Here is a 12,721-nt window from a genome sequence, read left to right as displayed (position 1 = left end):
CATATACTGATAGGGTATCAGCTGAAGCATAATTTAAAGTATATTCTGATAAAGTATGTATCAGCTGATTCTGGCATATGATAAAACTGGTCCCTTATTACATAATTTTTGAAGTGTGAAAGAATACAAAGTATTTTTAAGTAACCCCTGTCCTTCCTTTGTAAATTCGAATACTGTACCTTTCCCAAATAAGTGAAGAAGTAGGAATAAGAAATTAGGGAGAGACAAAAACAAAGCAGCGCGACAACTGCATTTACTGTTAGTTCCTTTGTGCGAATTCAGCCGGATCTTGCTGCAGGGACGTGAGAATCGGTCGGGGTTGTTTTTGCCAACGCTGCAACAGCACAATACCGGTTTCCTTTCGACCGGAGGGCAGGAAATAAAACTACGCGTTATTTTGAAAGCGCTGCCCGGGTCCTTCCCGCAGCCGCCCGGCCAGATTTCCGCACGGAGGCTGTCCCTCAGCCACCGGCCCCGGCCGCTCGCTGCCTTCGCCCGCGGCGCTCCGGGCCGCCGCTCCCCCCGCACCGGGCGCCTCCCGCCGCGGCGATGTTACAGCCATCTCGGCCCCGCCGGAGGGCTCGGGAGAACGCCGGGGGCTGACGCGGTGCTCGGCCGCCGCCGGGGCTGCCGCAGCAGCCGAACCCTCCGGCCGCCGCCGCTGTTTCTTCCGCCCCCCCCTCCCCGCCCCAGGCCGGTGGCGGGGCCGGAGGCGGTGCCTGCTCCGCAGGGCAAGCGGAAGGAAAGGGCCGGCCGCGGCCTGAGGCGAGCAGGGGGTGCTGCCGGGCCGACCTCCGGGGACCCGCCACCCAGCCGGGCCGAGCTTCGAGGCGACAACAGCGCAGCTGGAACCGAGCTCCGAGGAACCCGCTGTGAACCGAGGGACGTGCGCTGCTGCTGCTGTCGCGGCCGAGCCGGGAGCCAGCGGCTGCGGCCGGGGGAGCCGGGCCCTGCCGGTGCCGCCCCGCGCCGCGCAGCCAATGGTGGTCGGCGGGGCGGGCTGCGCGGCGCCGGGCTGCGTTGTGCAACGCGCCGCGCTTTGAAGGCAACCATCACCCCTTGGAGGCAGGGCTCATTCAGCATCTGTCACGGCAGGGCGGCCGGCGGGGAGCCGGGGACGCTGGCGGACCGATGAAGAGCCGGCGGGGCCCACCTTCCCGCCGGGCATGAGCCACTCCCGCTAGGACCGGCGCGAAGCGGTGCCTCCGGCGGGGGCACGATGACCCACATGCTGCATGCGGCGGCCCGGAGGGTGCAATGGAGCAGGTCCGGCGCCGCGAAGAGGGCTGCGTGCCTGCTGGCTGCGGCGTACGGGCTCAAAATCCTCTATCCCATCATCCGCAGGCGCATGAAGCGGGCGGGCTGCAAGGCCGGCTCCCAGGATGCCGGCCGGGACGAAGCGGGCCTGGAGACGCTGCACCGAGCCGCCGGCAGCCGGGGCAAAGCCTCCCCGGCGGTCAACACGGAATTTTTCAAGCAGCTGCTGGAACTTCGCAAGCTGTTCTTCCCAAAGCTGGTGAGCGCGGAGCTGGGCTTGCTTTGCCTCCACTCAGTCGCTCTGGTTTCCCGGACATTCCTCTCCATCTATGTGGCCGCCCTCGATGGGAAGATTGTGAAAAGCATCGTGGAGAAGAAGCCCAGGAGCTTTGTCTTCAAACTGATCAAATGGCTGATGATTGCAATCCCCGCCACTTTCGTGAACAGCACCATACGGTACCTGGAGTGCAAGCTGGCCCTCGCCTTCCGCACGCGCCTGGTAGATCACGCCTATGAGACCTACTTTGCCAACCAGACTTACTACAGGGTGATCAGCATGGACGGGCGGCTGGCCAACCCGGACCAGTCCCTCACCGAGGACATCATGATGTTCTCGCAGTCTGTGGCACACCTCTACTCCAACCTCACCAAGCCCATCCTGGATGTCATGCTCACCTCCTACACTCTCATCCGCACGGCACGGTCCCGGGGGGCCAGCCCCATCGGGCCCACGCTCCTGGCTGGGCTCGTCGTCTATGCTACGGCCCGTGTGCTCAAAGCCTGCTCACCCAAGTTTGGCAAGCTGGTGGCTGAGGAGGCGCACAAGAAGGGCTACCTGCGCTTCATGCATTCACGCATCATTGCCAATGTGGAAGAGATCGCCTTTTACCGAGGGCACAAGGTAAGGAGGGGAGAAATCAGAGAGGGTTGGGGTCCCTCTTGCACTGCCAGAACTGACCTGAGCTTCCCCCATTCCCCTCCCCGAGCACTTTGGGTCCCTCTGACATTTAAACCTGTTTACAGCTAGCACTTCCCGTTTCCTAGGAAAATACCGTCTCAGAGGCTGTATCTGGGGGAGCAGACCGTAGTTCCCTTGTGCTCTGACAATGTTCCTGTTTGCAGCTGGATCCTAGGCTTTTCTAGAAAGCTAATCTGGTTTTGTTTTTCCCCCACCCAATCCATGCCATTTAACTTTTCCAGGCTTTTTTTTTCCTTGCTTGCTTTTTGTTCTTACCCATATTTATGAACTACTAGGTTTAACGCTGCAGAAATAACAACCAGAGCACACCAGAAAGTCTAGAGGAAAACTCTGTGATAGCACAGAGAGCTCCACAACCTTTGACACTCTTTTACATAGCTAAGCAAAGATGTAGTCATCAGAGTCTTAAAATAGCTTAAGTACAGTACTTCAGCAGTCACAGTTACATAAACTAAAGGCTTGTTTTAAAGCCACCTTATTAAAGAACTCTCCATATTTTTATTAGAAGTGAGTTTTGGCTGCAACACCTCTCAAACACAATACAGGAAAAGAAAGCAGTTTCATGTGAGGTGAAAATGAAAGCTGTAAACCAGCCTGAAGCATTACTCTTTCGGTGCAAGCAATGATTATATAACGTAAATGGTTTCTTTTGGTAGAAGCAATCGTTCTCCACAGATGCCTGTAGTAATGTTTCAATGGCAGCTAAATTAAACGTTTTTTGGTTCCCACATATATTGGCTTGGACCGAACACACTATATCATATTGACTTGCCACTGCCTGACTTGTTAAACCTCTTGGGACAGTTCTCTCTTCCTCCAGACTGCTTGCAAAAACAAGCAGCATTGCATTTTGGGGATCAGCTCTTTAGCTTTAAGTCAGTGGAGATAATTGATCCCCAAACACTTTCCAATATGAGGAATTTCAGTTGCTGTGAAGGTCTACAGCAGCAGCTTCATTAAAAGGATGTGGTATCTATCAATCTTTGATTGTTAGAATCAGCTGTTTGATTGTTAGAATCAGCTGTTGTGACTGCCTAGTGTGTTGTTCTTGTGTATATCAGAGATCTGAAAAAAGCTGAAAACCTGCCAAAGCGCTATCAAGGGACCACGGTGTAAATAAGAACCAAGTCCACTGACTTCCTTAAAGCTGTGCACTTGCACTTTTGTTTGCACAGAGACTGCAGCGCCGTGAAAATAAAGTACCACGCAGCAGATGGAGTCAGAAGTCACAGTACCTGATTGTTTCCTGCACTTATGTGAACGTATCTTGTCTGACATGTGCATCTCTGTTGCATTCTATAAATGTTTTTTTGTTTGTTTGGTTTTTTAACCTGTAGGTAGAAATGAAACAACTGCAAAAAAGCTACAAGGCTTTGGCAGATCAAATGAATCTCATTTTGTCCAAACGCTTATGGTACATCATGATAGAGCAGTTCCTGATGAAGTATGTCTGGAGTAGCTGTGGTATGATCATGGTCGCTGTGCCCATCATCACTGCAACGGGATTTGCAGATGGCGGTAATACCATTTTTTTCACTCTAATTGCTAAATGTTTCTTTAAAGTTGTGTCCTCAAAAGACTGTGCTTCCCCCAAATGCCATCCATATCTATTTAGGAATCACAGAATTTATTACAGTGGCCGTGTCTTGTGTGTAACTTTCAAGCATAGCAAGTCAGCTGAGGAAAAAGCAATACAAAAGATCCAACTTTGAACATAAGCCTGATGAACAGCATGAGTTTAAGACTCAGAGGCTCCTCACATCACCTGACAGCATAGATGATAACTGCAGTCCTTCTTCACTAGCCACTGTTTGGATGGCAGGCTGATTTTTGCAGCATCTTCTGCTACTTCACATAATGATATTATTAACTTTCCTAGAATGCTTATCTCCTTCCATAAACTGTGGTGTAATTGTAGGTAATTATTTACTTCTGCATTGACCTGTTATGAACTGCTGGTTTTCCCTGACTCCTTGGGAAAAGAGGTGAAATTCAGATTCCAGGCTTGCATGGTGTAATTTCTGACATCCTATCACAACTTTCCAGGAACTGAAATGACGCTCAAGTAGTGTTGTTACTGCTGATGCTATTAAAAATCACCCCAAAAAACAAGAGTGGAAAGAAAGGTAATTAAGGAGGGGTAGTGAAAGGCAAGTGGAGAAGTTTGCCTCAACAGGTTTAGAAATATAGAATGTAATAAAAAAATCCAGGGGATTCTTTAAGCACAGATCCTACTATGTCAGCAGAAGGATCAGTTCTAAGTGGGATCAATATAATCGGGAATGAGTGAATGATTTTCAGTTCAGGTCTTGGTAATTATATTCCAAATCAGGGCTGTCCAACCAGACAATCTTGGTTCAATTTGTAGGATGACTTCATGCAGCCCTTATATGATTAACTTATTTGCAATTGTGTCATTACATGCCTAGGTGTTCAGCTGTCTGAGCCACTGCCCATCACATGGCTCAGGAGAGCACTATATCAGGACCCTGTCTGACATCCTGGTAACTGCTTCAAAGATAGCAGAAAAACAGAATCATAGAGTCATTTAGGTTGCAAAAGAATTTTAAGATTATCAAGTCCAACCGTTAACCTAGTATTACAAAGTTCACCACTAAAACATGTCCCTTAGCACCACATCTACAGGTCTATTAAACACCTCCCAGGATGGGGACTCCACCACTTCCCTGGGCAGCCTGTTCCTGTGCCTGATACCCCTTTCAGTGAAGAATTTTTTTTCCTAACATTCAGTCTAAACCTCCCCTGGTGCAACTTGATGCGGCTTCCTCTTCTCCTATTGCTTGCTACTTGGGAGAAGAGACCAACCCCCACCTCACTACAACATCCTTTCCAGTAGTTGTAGGGAGCACTAAGGTCTCCCCTCAGCCTCCCTGTCTCCAGGCTAAACCACCCCAGTTCCCCCAGCTGCTCCTCCTCTGACTTGTTCTCGAGACCCGTCACCAGCTTCGTTGCTCTTCTCTGGACACACTCCAGCACCACAGCGTGTCTCTGGTAGCCAGGGGGCCCAACCTCAACACACTAGTAGAGGAGCAGCCTCACCAGCGCCGACTACAAAGGGACAGTCACGTCCCTACTCCTGCTGGCCACACAGTGTCTGACAGGAGCCAGGCTGCCGTTGGCCTTCTTGGCTGCCTGGGCACACTGCCGGTCACACTCGGCTGCCTGTCCACCAGCACACACAGGCCCTTTTCCAACAAGCAGCTTCCCAGCCACGCTTCCCCAAGCCTGCAGTGTTGCACGGGGCTGTTGTGACCCACGTGCAGAACCCAGCGCTTGGCCTTGGCTGAACCTCACACAGACCTGAGGCTAAAGATGTTAAGCAATAGATTTGTTACACTTCTCCAGGGGGAAAAAAAAAATTAAAAATAATCTTGCAAAAGAAAGAAAAAAGAATCTCCCGTGATGGTCATATTTCTGACTGAAATTTGCTGATTCTGTTATATATTTCAGGGAAGAAATTAACTAACAAAGAGGAGATTCCTGTTTGATAACATTTCTCATTATTTTTGTTATGAATGATTAGTGTTCTGAATGTCATGTTTCTCATCTGTTTCTGGAAATGTAACTATTTTTGGAAGCAAGAGTTTGATTTCTCTAGACACAGTGAACAGTTATCTTTGTTTATCAAACAAGTATGACTATCAATTCCATAAATGAAGATGAAAAGGGAAATGTTAGATTCCGCATGAAACAGAGACAGCCTGTCTGCCCTGTCACAATGCTCCACTTCTTCAAACACAGGGGGCCAGCCATATGAAAAATGCTTTGGAGGAAAAGTCCAAGGAAAATGGTCTTGGTGGGTTAGGCATGTCATGTAAGAGCTTTGTGTTTTAGAATAGTGAAATGCTCATAAATTGTCTCTAATTTTAACTTTTCAAATACCTGTAGAACTATGCCTAACATGACCAATGTGGTGATTTGCAGAGGGCTCTATATATAAACACTTGCTGGATGAGCTAGCCTGGGTGCTGGAAGCAGCCCTCAGTAAATTCTGTATTTGCATACAGGAGAGTTGCTGCATTAGTAGACTTAAACCAGACCCCATTCCTGAATCATTTAATTTTGGTGGTTCTACACAGCATGGGCGGCACAGGCTATAATCCCATCAGTAAAAATTGGTTCTCTGAGAAGTAAGAAATAGTTTTCAATTTAGTTTTTACTAATGAATTAACTGAAGTCTCTCTATGCCTTCAGTTTGCTCTTCTTGGAAGAAAGTGTAAATTACTTTTTAAATTGAGGACTACATGAGCAAGAGTTTTGTAATCTCTCCCTTCTCAAGAGATTTTCTGTCTTCTTTTTTTTAAAAAAAACCCCATTCTTCTCTATGTTGCAGGTGGCTAGATTAGGTGCAACTGGTTTTCAGTGTACTGATGTTGTGTAATTTAAACTAAAAAATTTGAACATGTATCTCAATTAATTAAAATTGTTATTTAAAATATCTTTAGGCCAGGAAGAGTAACATACAGGTGGTCTGTCTGTATGTGTGTGTGTGTGTGTGTGTGTGTGTGTGTGTGTACACATACATAATTATGAGGTAATAATTTTTAAAAAAGGTTTTTCTAAATTATCCAGAGTGTATTTCAGAGATTCAGATGTAATTATGTAGGGATACCTTTATGGATGTGTAAATGAAAAAACAAACTAACATTTAGATTTAACTGATAAAGACAGAAAGATACACCTGGCTTTGGTACTGTGTGTGGATTCCAGACACCAGATTTCTAGAATCTGATCTTGTCAGGGAGGTGGGACAGTTACCAGGTTAAAAAACCAATAAAATTGTTTGTTATACCCTTGCATTGCTTGACTTAGCCCATAAAATTTACAGTCACATCATACCTGCAGGAAATTCCTCCTAAATTTTCTTGACCACAAGCACTGTGCAGACATCACGGGGGATGTTCATAACAATTGCTAATATGGGAGTTGCCACAATGGATCCACCTATTATCATGCCTAGCCTATGATCATACCTAGCAGCAGCTTAGCTTTAAAAACAAACTTAAAACCCCCCAACTTTACAAACATTCAGAAAAAGAAAATATCCCGACCACGTTCTGCCGCAGAGTTTATATATAAAGAGATATATAACATTCTGTAATGCAGAAAACCCTGGAGACTTTTCTTGAAAAAATCTTTAAGAGTGGTTTACTACACGTTGTTGTCTTTTGTAGATGCAACTATTCACATTGAAACAACATCCAGCCCTTAAAAAATTAGGCCACTTCTTTCTAAATCTGCATTCCTTCAAGAAGCAAACACTGAGAGCTGACAATGCTGTAAATCTGTAGGTCACAAGGCAACTAGAGTATATGTAGATACTTTAAATATAAACATATTTATTTCTCACATACCTTCTATAGTTTCTGCTGCTGTTTCCTCCTTGCCTGTTGCTGTTGGCATGTTCTTACAAGAGAGGCAACCTCTTTCTTTGGAGCAAGAGTTTTATTGCTAATGGGGCACAGCGTTGTAAACAAAGCATTACAACTTTGCTCTGGAGTCGGCTGACAGCAGAAGCTGTGTTGTCAGTGAGGTATCCTACTTAAGCCATGCCTTTGCTAATAAAAGAGCTTACTGCTGGCTTGTAGAAATACAATCATGTTGCCAAAATTCCATCAATAGGAATGTTTCCTTTTACATGAAGTCAGGAAATAAGTAAGGCTGAAACAGAATGATTGCAAAAGTAGTAACAATGCCATGAATAACCTCTTTCAGATCATTACTTAGATTTAACTTTTTTCATGTTTTGAAAAAAATAGGTTGAATAATGATAGGTAACAAGGAAAATTATTTATGTAGACAAATACTATATAAAATAGGAAAATTTGTATAACCAGTTGAATTCCACGTTCTTTGTTGCACTTATTTTTTGTTACCAAGCTACCTGTGCTAGTTACATTCATCAGTTGTATTTGGAAAGTTGTCTTTTCAGGGTTAACTTTTTTTAATTTATTTTATTTTAAAAGCTAATCTGTAACAGTTCACATTCTTATCATATCTTAATTTGGAAAGATAACTTTCAGAAGGATGTTTTAACATGAAACCTTTTTTTTTCTACTTTTAGAATTGGAAGATGGCCAGAAGCAGGCAATGGTTAGTGAAAGAACAGAAGCTTTTACTACATCACGAAACCTGCTGATCTCTGGAGCGGATGCTATTGAAAGGATTATGTCTTCATACAAAGAGGTACTGTACATTAGTCATGCACAGAATGTCAAAAAGAAAAAGTGTGGAATTTTTTAAGGCAAGTTCTATTGCAACCAAATCCACAGAGGTCTTTGAACTGATAGTTTGATCTTCAGAGTTAAGTCCGCAGAGAGTCTAAAGTGCACCGCTGCCAGTGTGGTGCAACTTGTAAATATAATTTTTAATACCTGTGTTCAGGTGCCATCAGAAAGCAATAGAAGTTCCTGGAATGTGTGTGATAAAGGTTCAAATTCCCCCTCTCTTTGGAGCACAGACCTGAATTCAGGTCATCTGTCTCCAGTGTATTGGACTCATCTGTTGGAAATGTCACATTTTTCATAAAATAAAAAGAGAATTGAATTTCCTGGCTAAGCTGTAGGGTTCTTTTCGTGTCTTGTGAACCTGTTAAATTGTAATTAATTTTGCAAAGCAGAGAAAAATCCACCTTGGGACAGCAGATAGTCTGGAAGTAGAGGATGTTCATCTGTAAAATTGGAGATGTTGTTTCAGGTCCTTACCCAGATTCCAGTAGAGTTGGGATTTCTTCAGGTGCTGGCTTTTAAGCAAAAGAAGCAAGGCAGCACTGTTATTCTTCTCAAGAAATCCTGAGTGTTGGTTCTGCCTTAGTTTAATTGGATTTTCCTCATGCCTTTGGTGAGGATCCTTCTTCCCAGTGCAGTGCGAGGAGACACACGTTCGCTGGGGAGCTCATCACAGACTATGGCTTCCATTACCTGGTGCTCAGCCATAATAGCTACAGCTTTGCAAATTGGAGGAGGAGGGGTAGTTTGGCGCCTTCAGATATGGACCAGAGTCTGTGCTTCTTTCAGAAAGAGTTCTTCTAATGGACTGTGATTTTGGCCTATGGTCCTTTAGGTGTTCCCCAGCTTGGCCTCTAATCCAAAGATACTGCCAGATAACCTATTATGCAGTGATGTCATTTCTGTTTTATTTTCAGTATTCAAGTAATTTATGTAATGTACATGGGGACTTACAAACATTGTGGTTTTATTTTTTGGAAACAAAAATACCCACACAATATAATTGAACAAACTCTCTTTGTTTATAGCATGGTGAGATTTTAATCCAGACAGCATGAGATCAAAGGCCAGTTCTATGAATTTCCATCTTCATTTTACATTTATACTTCTCTTCAAGAGACACTGCAGTACTTCAACCACATTGTCATTCCCATTTCATGATTCAGGCAGTTTCAGAGTGGCAGTGAAGTTCTAGTCCTTGCTTGCCTGATTCACCGAAGCCTTCTCTTTCTAGCCAATGTAATTCAGCACGCAGATGAGGTGGGTCCAACTCTTCTTTGCAGACCAATAGTTTAGATTGCAGTATTTTGCATTTTACAAATTTGTAGGGTCATGGTTCAGAAACTTACTGTAGGTTATATTTATTCTGGGACACAGTTGCTAAAAGTTTTGTTCTTCGTGTGCAGGATTCTCTCCATCAGATGCCACTGTGGACACTGTATGGAGTGCCCAGTCCTGGCACAAGCTCCTGCTGAAATAGCTGGAAAGATTCTGGTGTGGATAATGATGTTAAAGCTCCTGTGTGCTGCCTCACCTGCTGTTAGCCCAATGCTCTTCACAGCAGTTAATGCAGTTCCTGATAGTGCAAAACAACGTACAGCTGATGGAGTTGAAACATTGAGGGATTAATCTTTTTAAACTGAGTTTTTCACAGGATCACAAGGTTGGACAAGACCTTTAAGATCATCAAGTCCCACTGTTCCTGTCCTATGCTAAACCATATCCCTAAGTACCTCATCAACCCTTTTTTTAAACACATCCAGGGAAGGTGACTCAACCACTTCCCTGGGCAGCCTGTTCCAGGCCCTGATTTTTCCTAACATTTAATCTGAACCTGCTCTGGTGCAGCTTAGTGCCATTTCCCCTTGTCCTATCTCCTGTCACCTGGCTGAAGAGACCATCACTCACCTCTCTACAGCCACCCTCCAGGGAGCTGTAGGCAGTGATAAGGTCTCCCCTTTTCCAAGTTCTATACTTGTTAGACTCTGGTGGAGTGATGGCCTTGTGGCCAGAATTAGCCCTTGCCTCTGAATCTGGTACAAACAGTGACATTTATAGAGGATTTTATATTGGAATAATGTACACTCATAGCAGGTGAACACTATAATGAGATGTATGTGCTTAAACACAGCAAGCTAGTTATTTTGTAATCTTGAACTTATTTTCTTGCTGTTCTTGTCTTTCCCTCTCCATTTAGTATCAAAAATAATTCCTTTAAAACCATCTACTAAAACATTTAAAATAAGATACCCGGGTTTAACTTTTCTACCAGCAAAAAATCATGGAATCACAGACTTGTTTGGGTTGGTAGGGACATCAAGGATCATCTAGTTCCAACCTTCCTGGCATGGGCAGGGACACCCTCCACCACAACAGGTTGCCCAAAGCTCCATCCAACCTGGTCTTGATCCACTTAACAGATGAAGGCTCTTGGGAGCTCTTGGTGGTGTTGCAGCCCATAAGTAGAAAATTAAGTCCAGAGATCTGTTGTTTCTATCTTCATCACATAGGTATTGTGACAAAAGGACCAAAAGCAGGAGAAATTCTTTTAAGAGACCTCACCATCTTAAAAATGCCCAGTTGTAATCCAAGGTATCGGATTTAGCTCTGGTACTTCAGCATGCAGTTCATGGAAGAGTAATTTCTTTTTTGTACAGTATTTTAGATCAGGATGCCCTGGTGCTGTCTCTTTTACACAGAAAAGCACACCTGCCCCACAGGAGTTTTCAGTAATACAGGGATGAAAACATCAATAATTATAGATTCCAATTTTTCTCAATTCTCTGGACCTTTCTTCTGCTGGGAAATGCAGAGATTTTCTTTTTCTCTTGTATGATAGGCTCTCTATTTTTCAGATATGGTAGTAGCTATCTCTGCTGGTTGAAGACTCTGCTGGAAAAGAGCAGTCCCTGCCACCTCCTCATATACTGCAGCTCTCATAGCTTACATTTGGCTGAAATCTGTCCCCCTCAAACCATCTCTGTGTGCTGGCTGGTAGGAGCTGTGGGTGGCATATGAGTTAGCACAGAGTCTCAAGGAATGAAAATTGATAGGCTGCATCATTGATCCTTTCAGAGTTAATATTTGAGAAGCACTGACTCAGAATAGGTGGTAATGTTTTTCCATGAATCCTTGGCCAAATATTTCATTGAAAGAATTTGTGAAGTGTGACTGAAGTGAGGTGTTTGTTGTTCCTCAGGTTACTGAGCTAGCAGGCTACACCGCCCGTGTCTACAACATGTTTTCGGTCTTCGATGAAGTGAAGAGAGGCATCTACAAAAGAGCTGCTGTTATTCAAGAGTCTGAAAACAACAGCAAGAACGAAGATAAAGCAGAATTACACATCAATGGGCCCTTAGAAATCAAAGGTAATTAATTCATATTTGTATGTACTTCCCTGGAGTGGGGAGGGGGGGGGGGGGCGGGCATTGCAGTGGGACAGGAGGTGAACAGAGGTTTTGTTTCCAGGACATATCAGCCTCTGAGCCTTAATACCCCTGAGACCATGTTGCCTTCCATTTTGAACTCATGCTATTTTGTAACTCTCTGCATATTCAGTTCTTTTCTAATACACAAACTTGCTCAAATGTTTTCTGTGAAAATTTTCAATGCAAAAGACATTTCAACTGTATGGTGGTGGTATTGTTATTCTTACATGGACAGTGCCAGCTTTCCTCAGACACTTTATTTTTTTCAGAGAGCTAAGACTGTAACATTCTCATCTTCAAACACCACATTATTCTGTGGTGGAGAAAATGCTACTTTGTTTTCAACATCTCCAATGAGCCTGTGCTCATTTCTTTCCATGATTTAGTGGGAATTTTCAACTGAAAATGGGCTGACAACCCTACCCTTTCCCCTCACCTCCCAAATGATCTGATCGGTATATACCTTATCCCTCCCATCCTTTTACTGTACCTTTCTGGCACTGCTATCCTTCTGTCTCCACCCTCCTCAAAACATTATTGCTTGATGTGCTCCATTATGTGTGACCTCTCTCTTCCTCTTGCATCCAGCTTCTCTCTGAGGTACTGACAGGCAGCTTTTGCAATGAGCTTTTCCCAGTTTTCCCAACAGACCCCTTGCGCTTCTCCCCTCTGTGCTGTTGAAAAGCCTTGTTCCCTCCCTTCAGCCTCTGAAAACTTAAGCCTCATTAGAGTTGAAGGCACCACAGTGCTCTTCCTGAAATAACCTCTTTCAATGATTTCAACAGTGCTGCCCTTCAGCACAGATTTCT

The 12,721-nt window shown here is 44.6% G+C and overlaps 1 protein-coding gene across 3 annotated transcripts in view; it reads left to right on the top strand.

The window, feature by feature from the left end:
* The first annotated feature begins 1,116 nt into the window (after positions 1 to 1,116).
* Positions 1,117 to 12,721, top strand: part of ABCD2 (ATP binding cassette subfamily D member 2) — a 48,637-nt gene continuing 37,032 nt past the window's right edge. For 2 of the 3 annotated variants that reach the window (XM_084276777.1, XM_084276776.1), the window contains exons 1-4: positions 1,117 to 2,158; positions 3,574 to 3,754; positions 8,322 to 8,443; positions 11,684 to 11,852. In XM_084276777.1, the coding sequence (XP_084132903.1) occupies positions 1,220 to 2,158; positions 3,574 to 3,754; positions 8,322 to 8,443; positions 11,684 to 11,852 (1,411 nt within the window). In that variant the 5' untranslated portion in view covers positions 1,117 to 1,219. The remainder of the gene's footprint in view (positions 2,159 to 3,573; positions 3,755 to 8,321; positions 8,444 to 11,683; positions 11,853 to 12,721) is intronic. The other variant, XM_084276778.1, reaches the window with a different exon arrangement.

Source organism: Gallinula chloropus (assembly GCF_964237585.1).
Source record: "Gallinula chloropus genome assembly, chromosome: 1".
NCBI lineage: Eukaryota > Metazoa > Chordata > Aves > Gruiformes > Rallidae > Gallinula > Gallinula chloropus.
The sequence above is the reverse complement of the archived record's forward strand: the minus strand, read 5'-3'. Positions and strand labels throughout refer to the sequence as shown.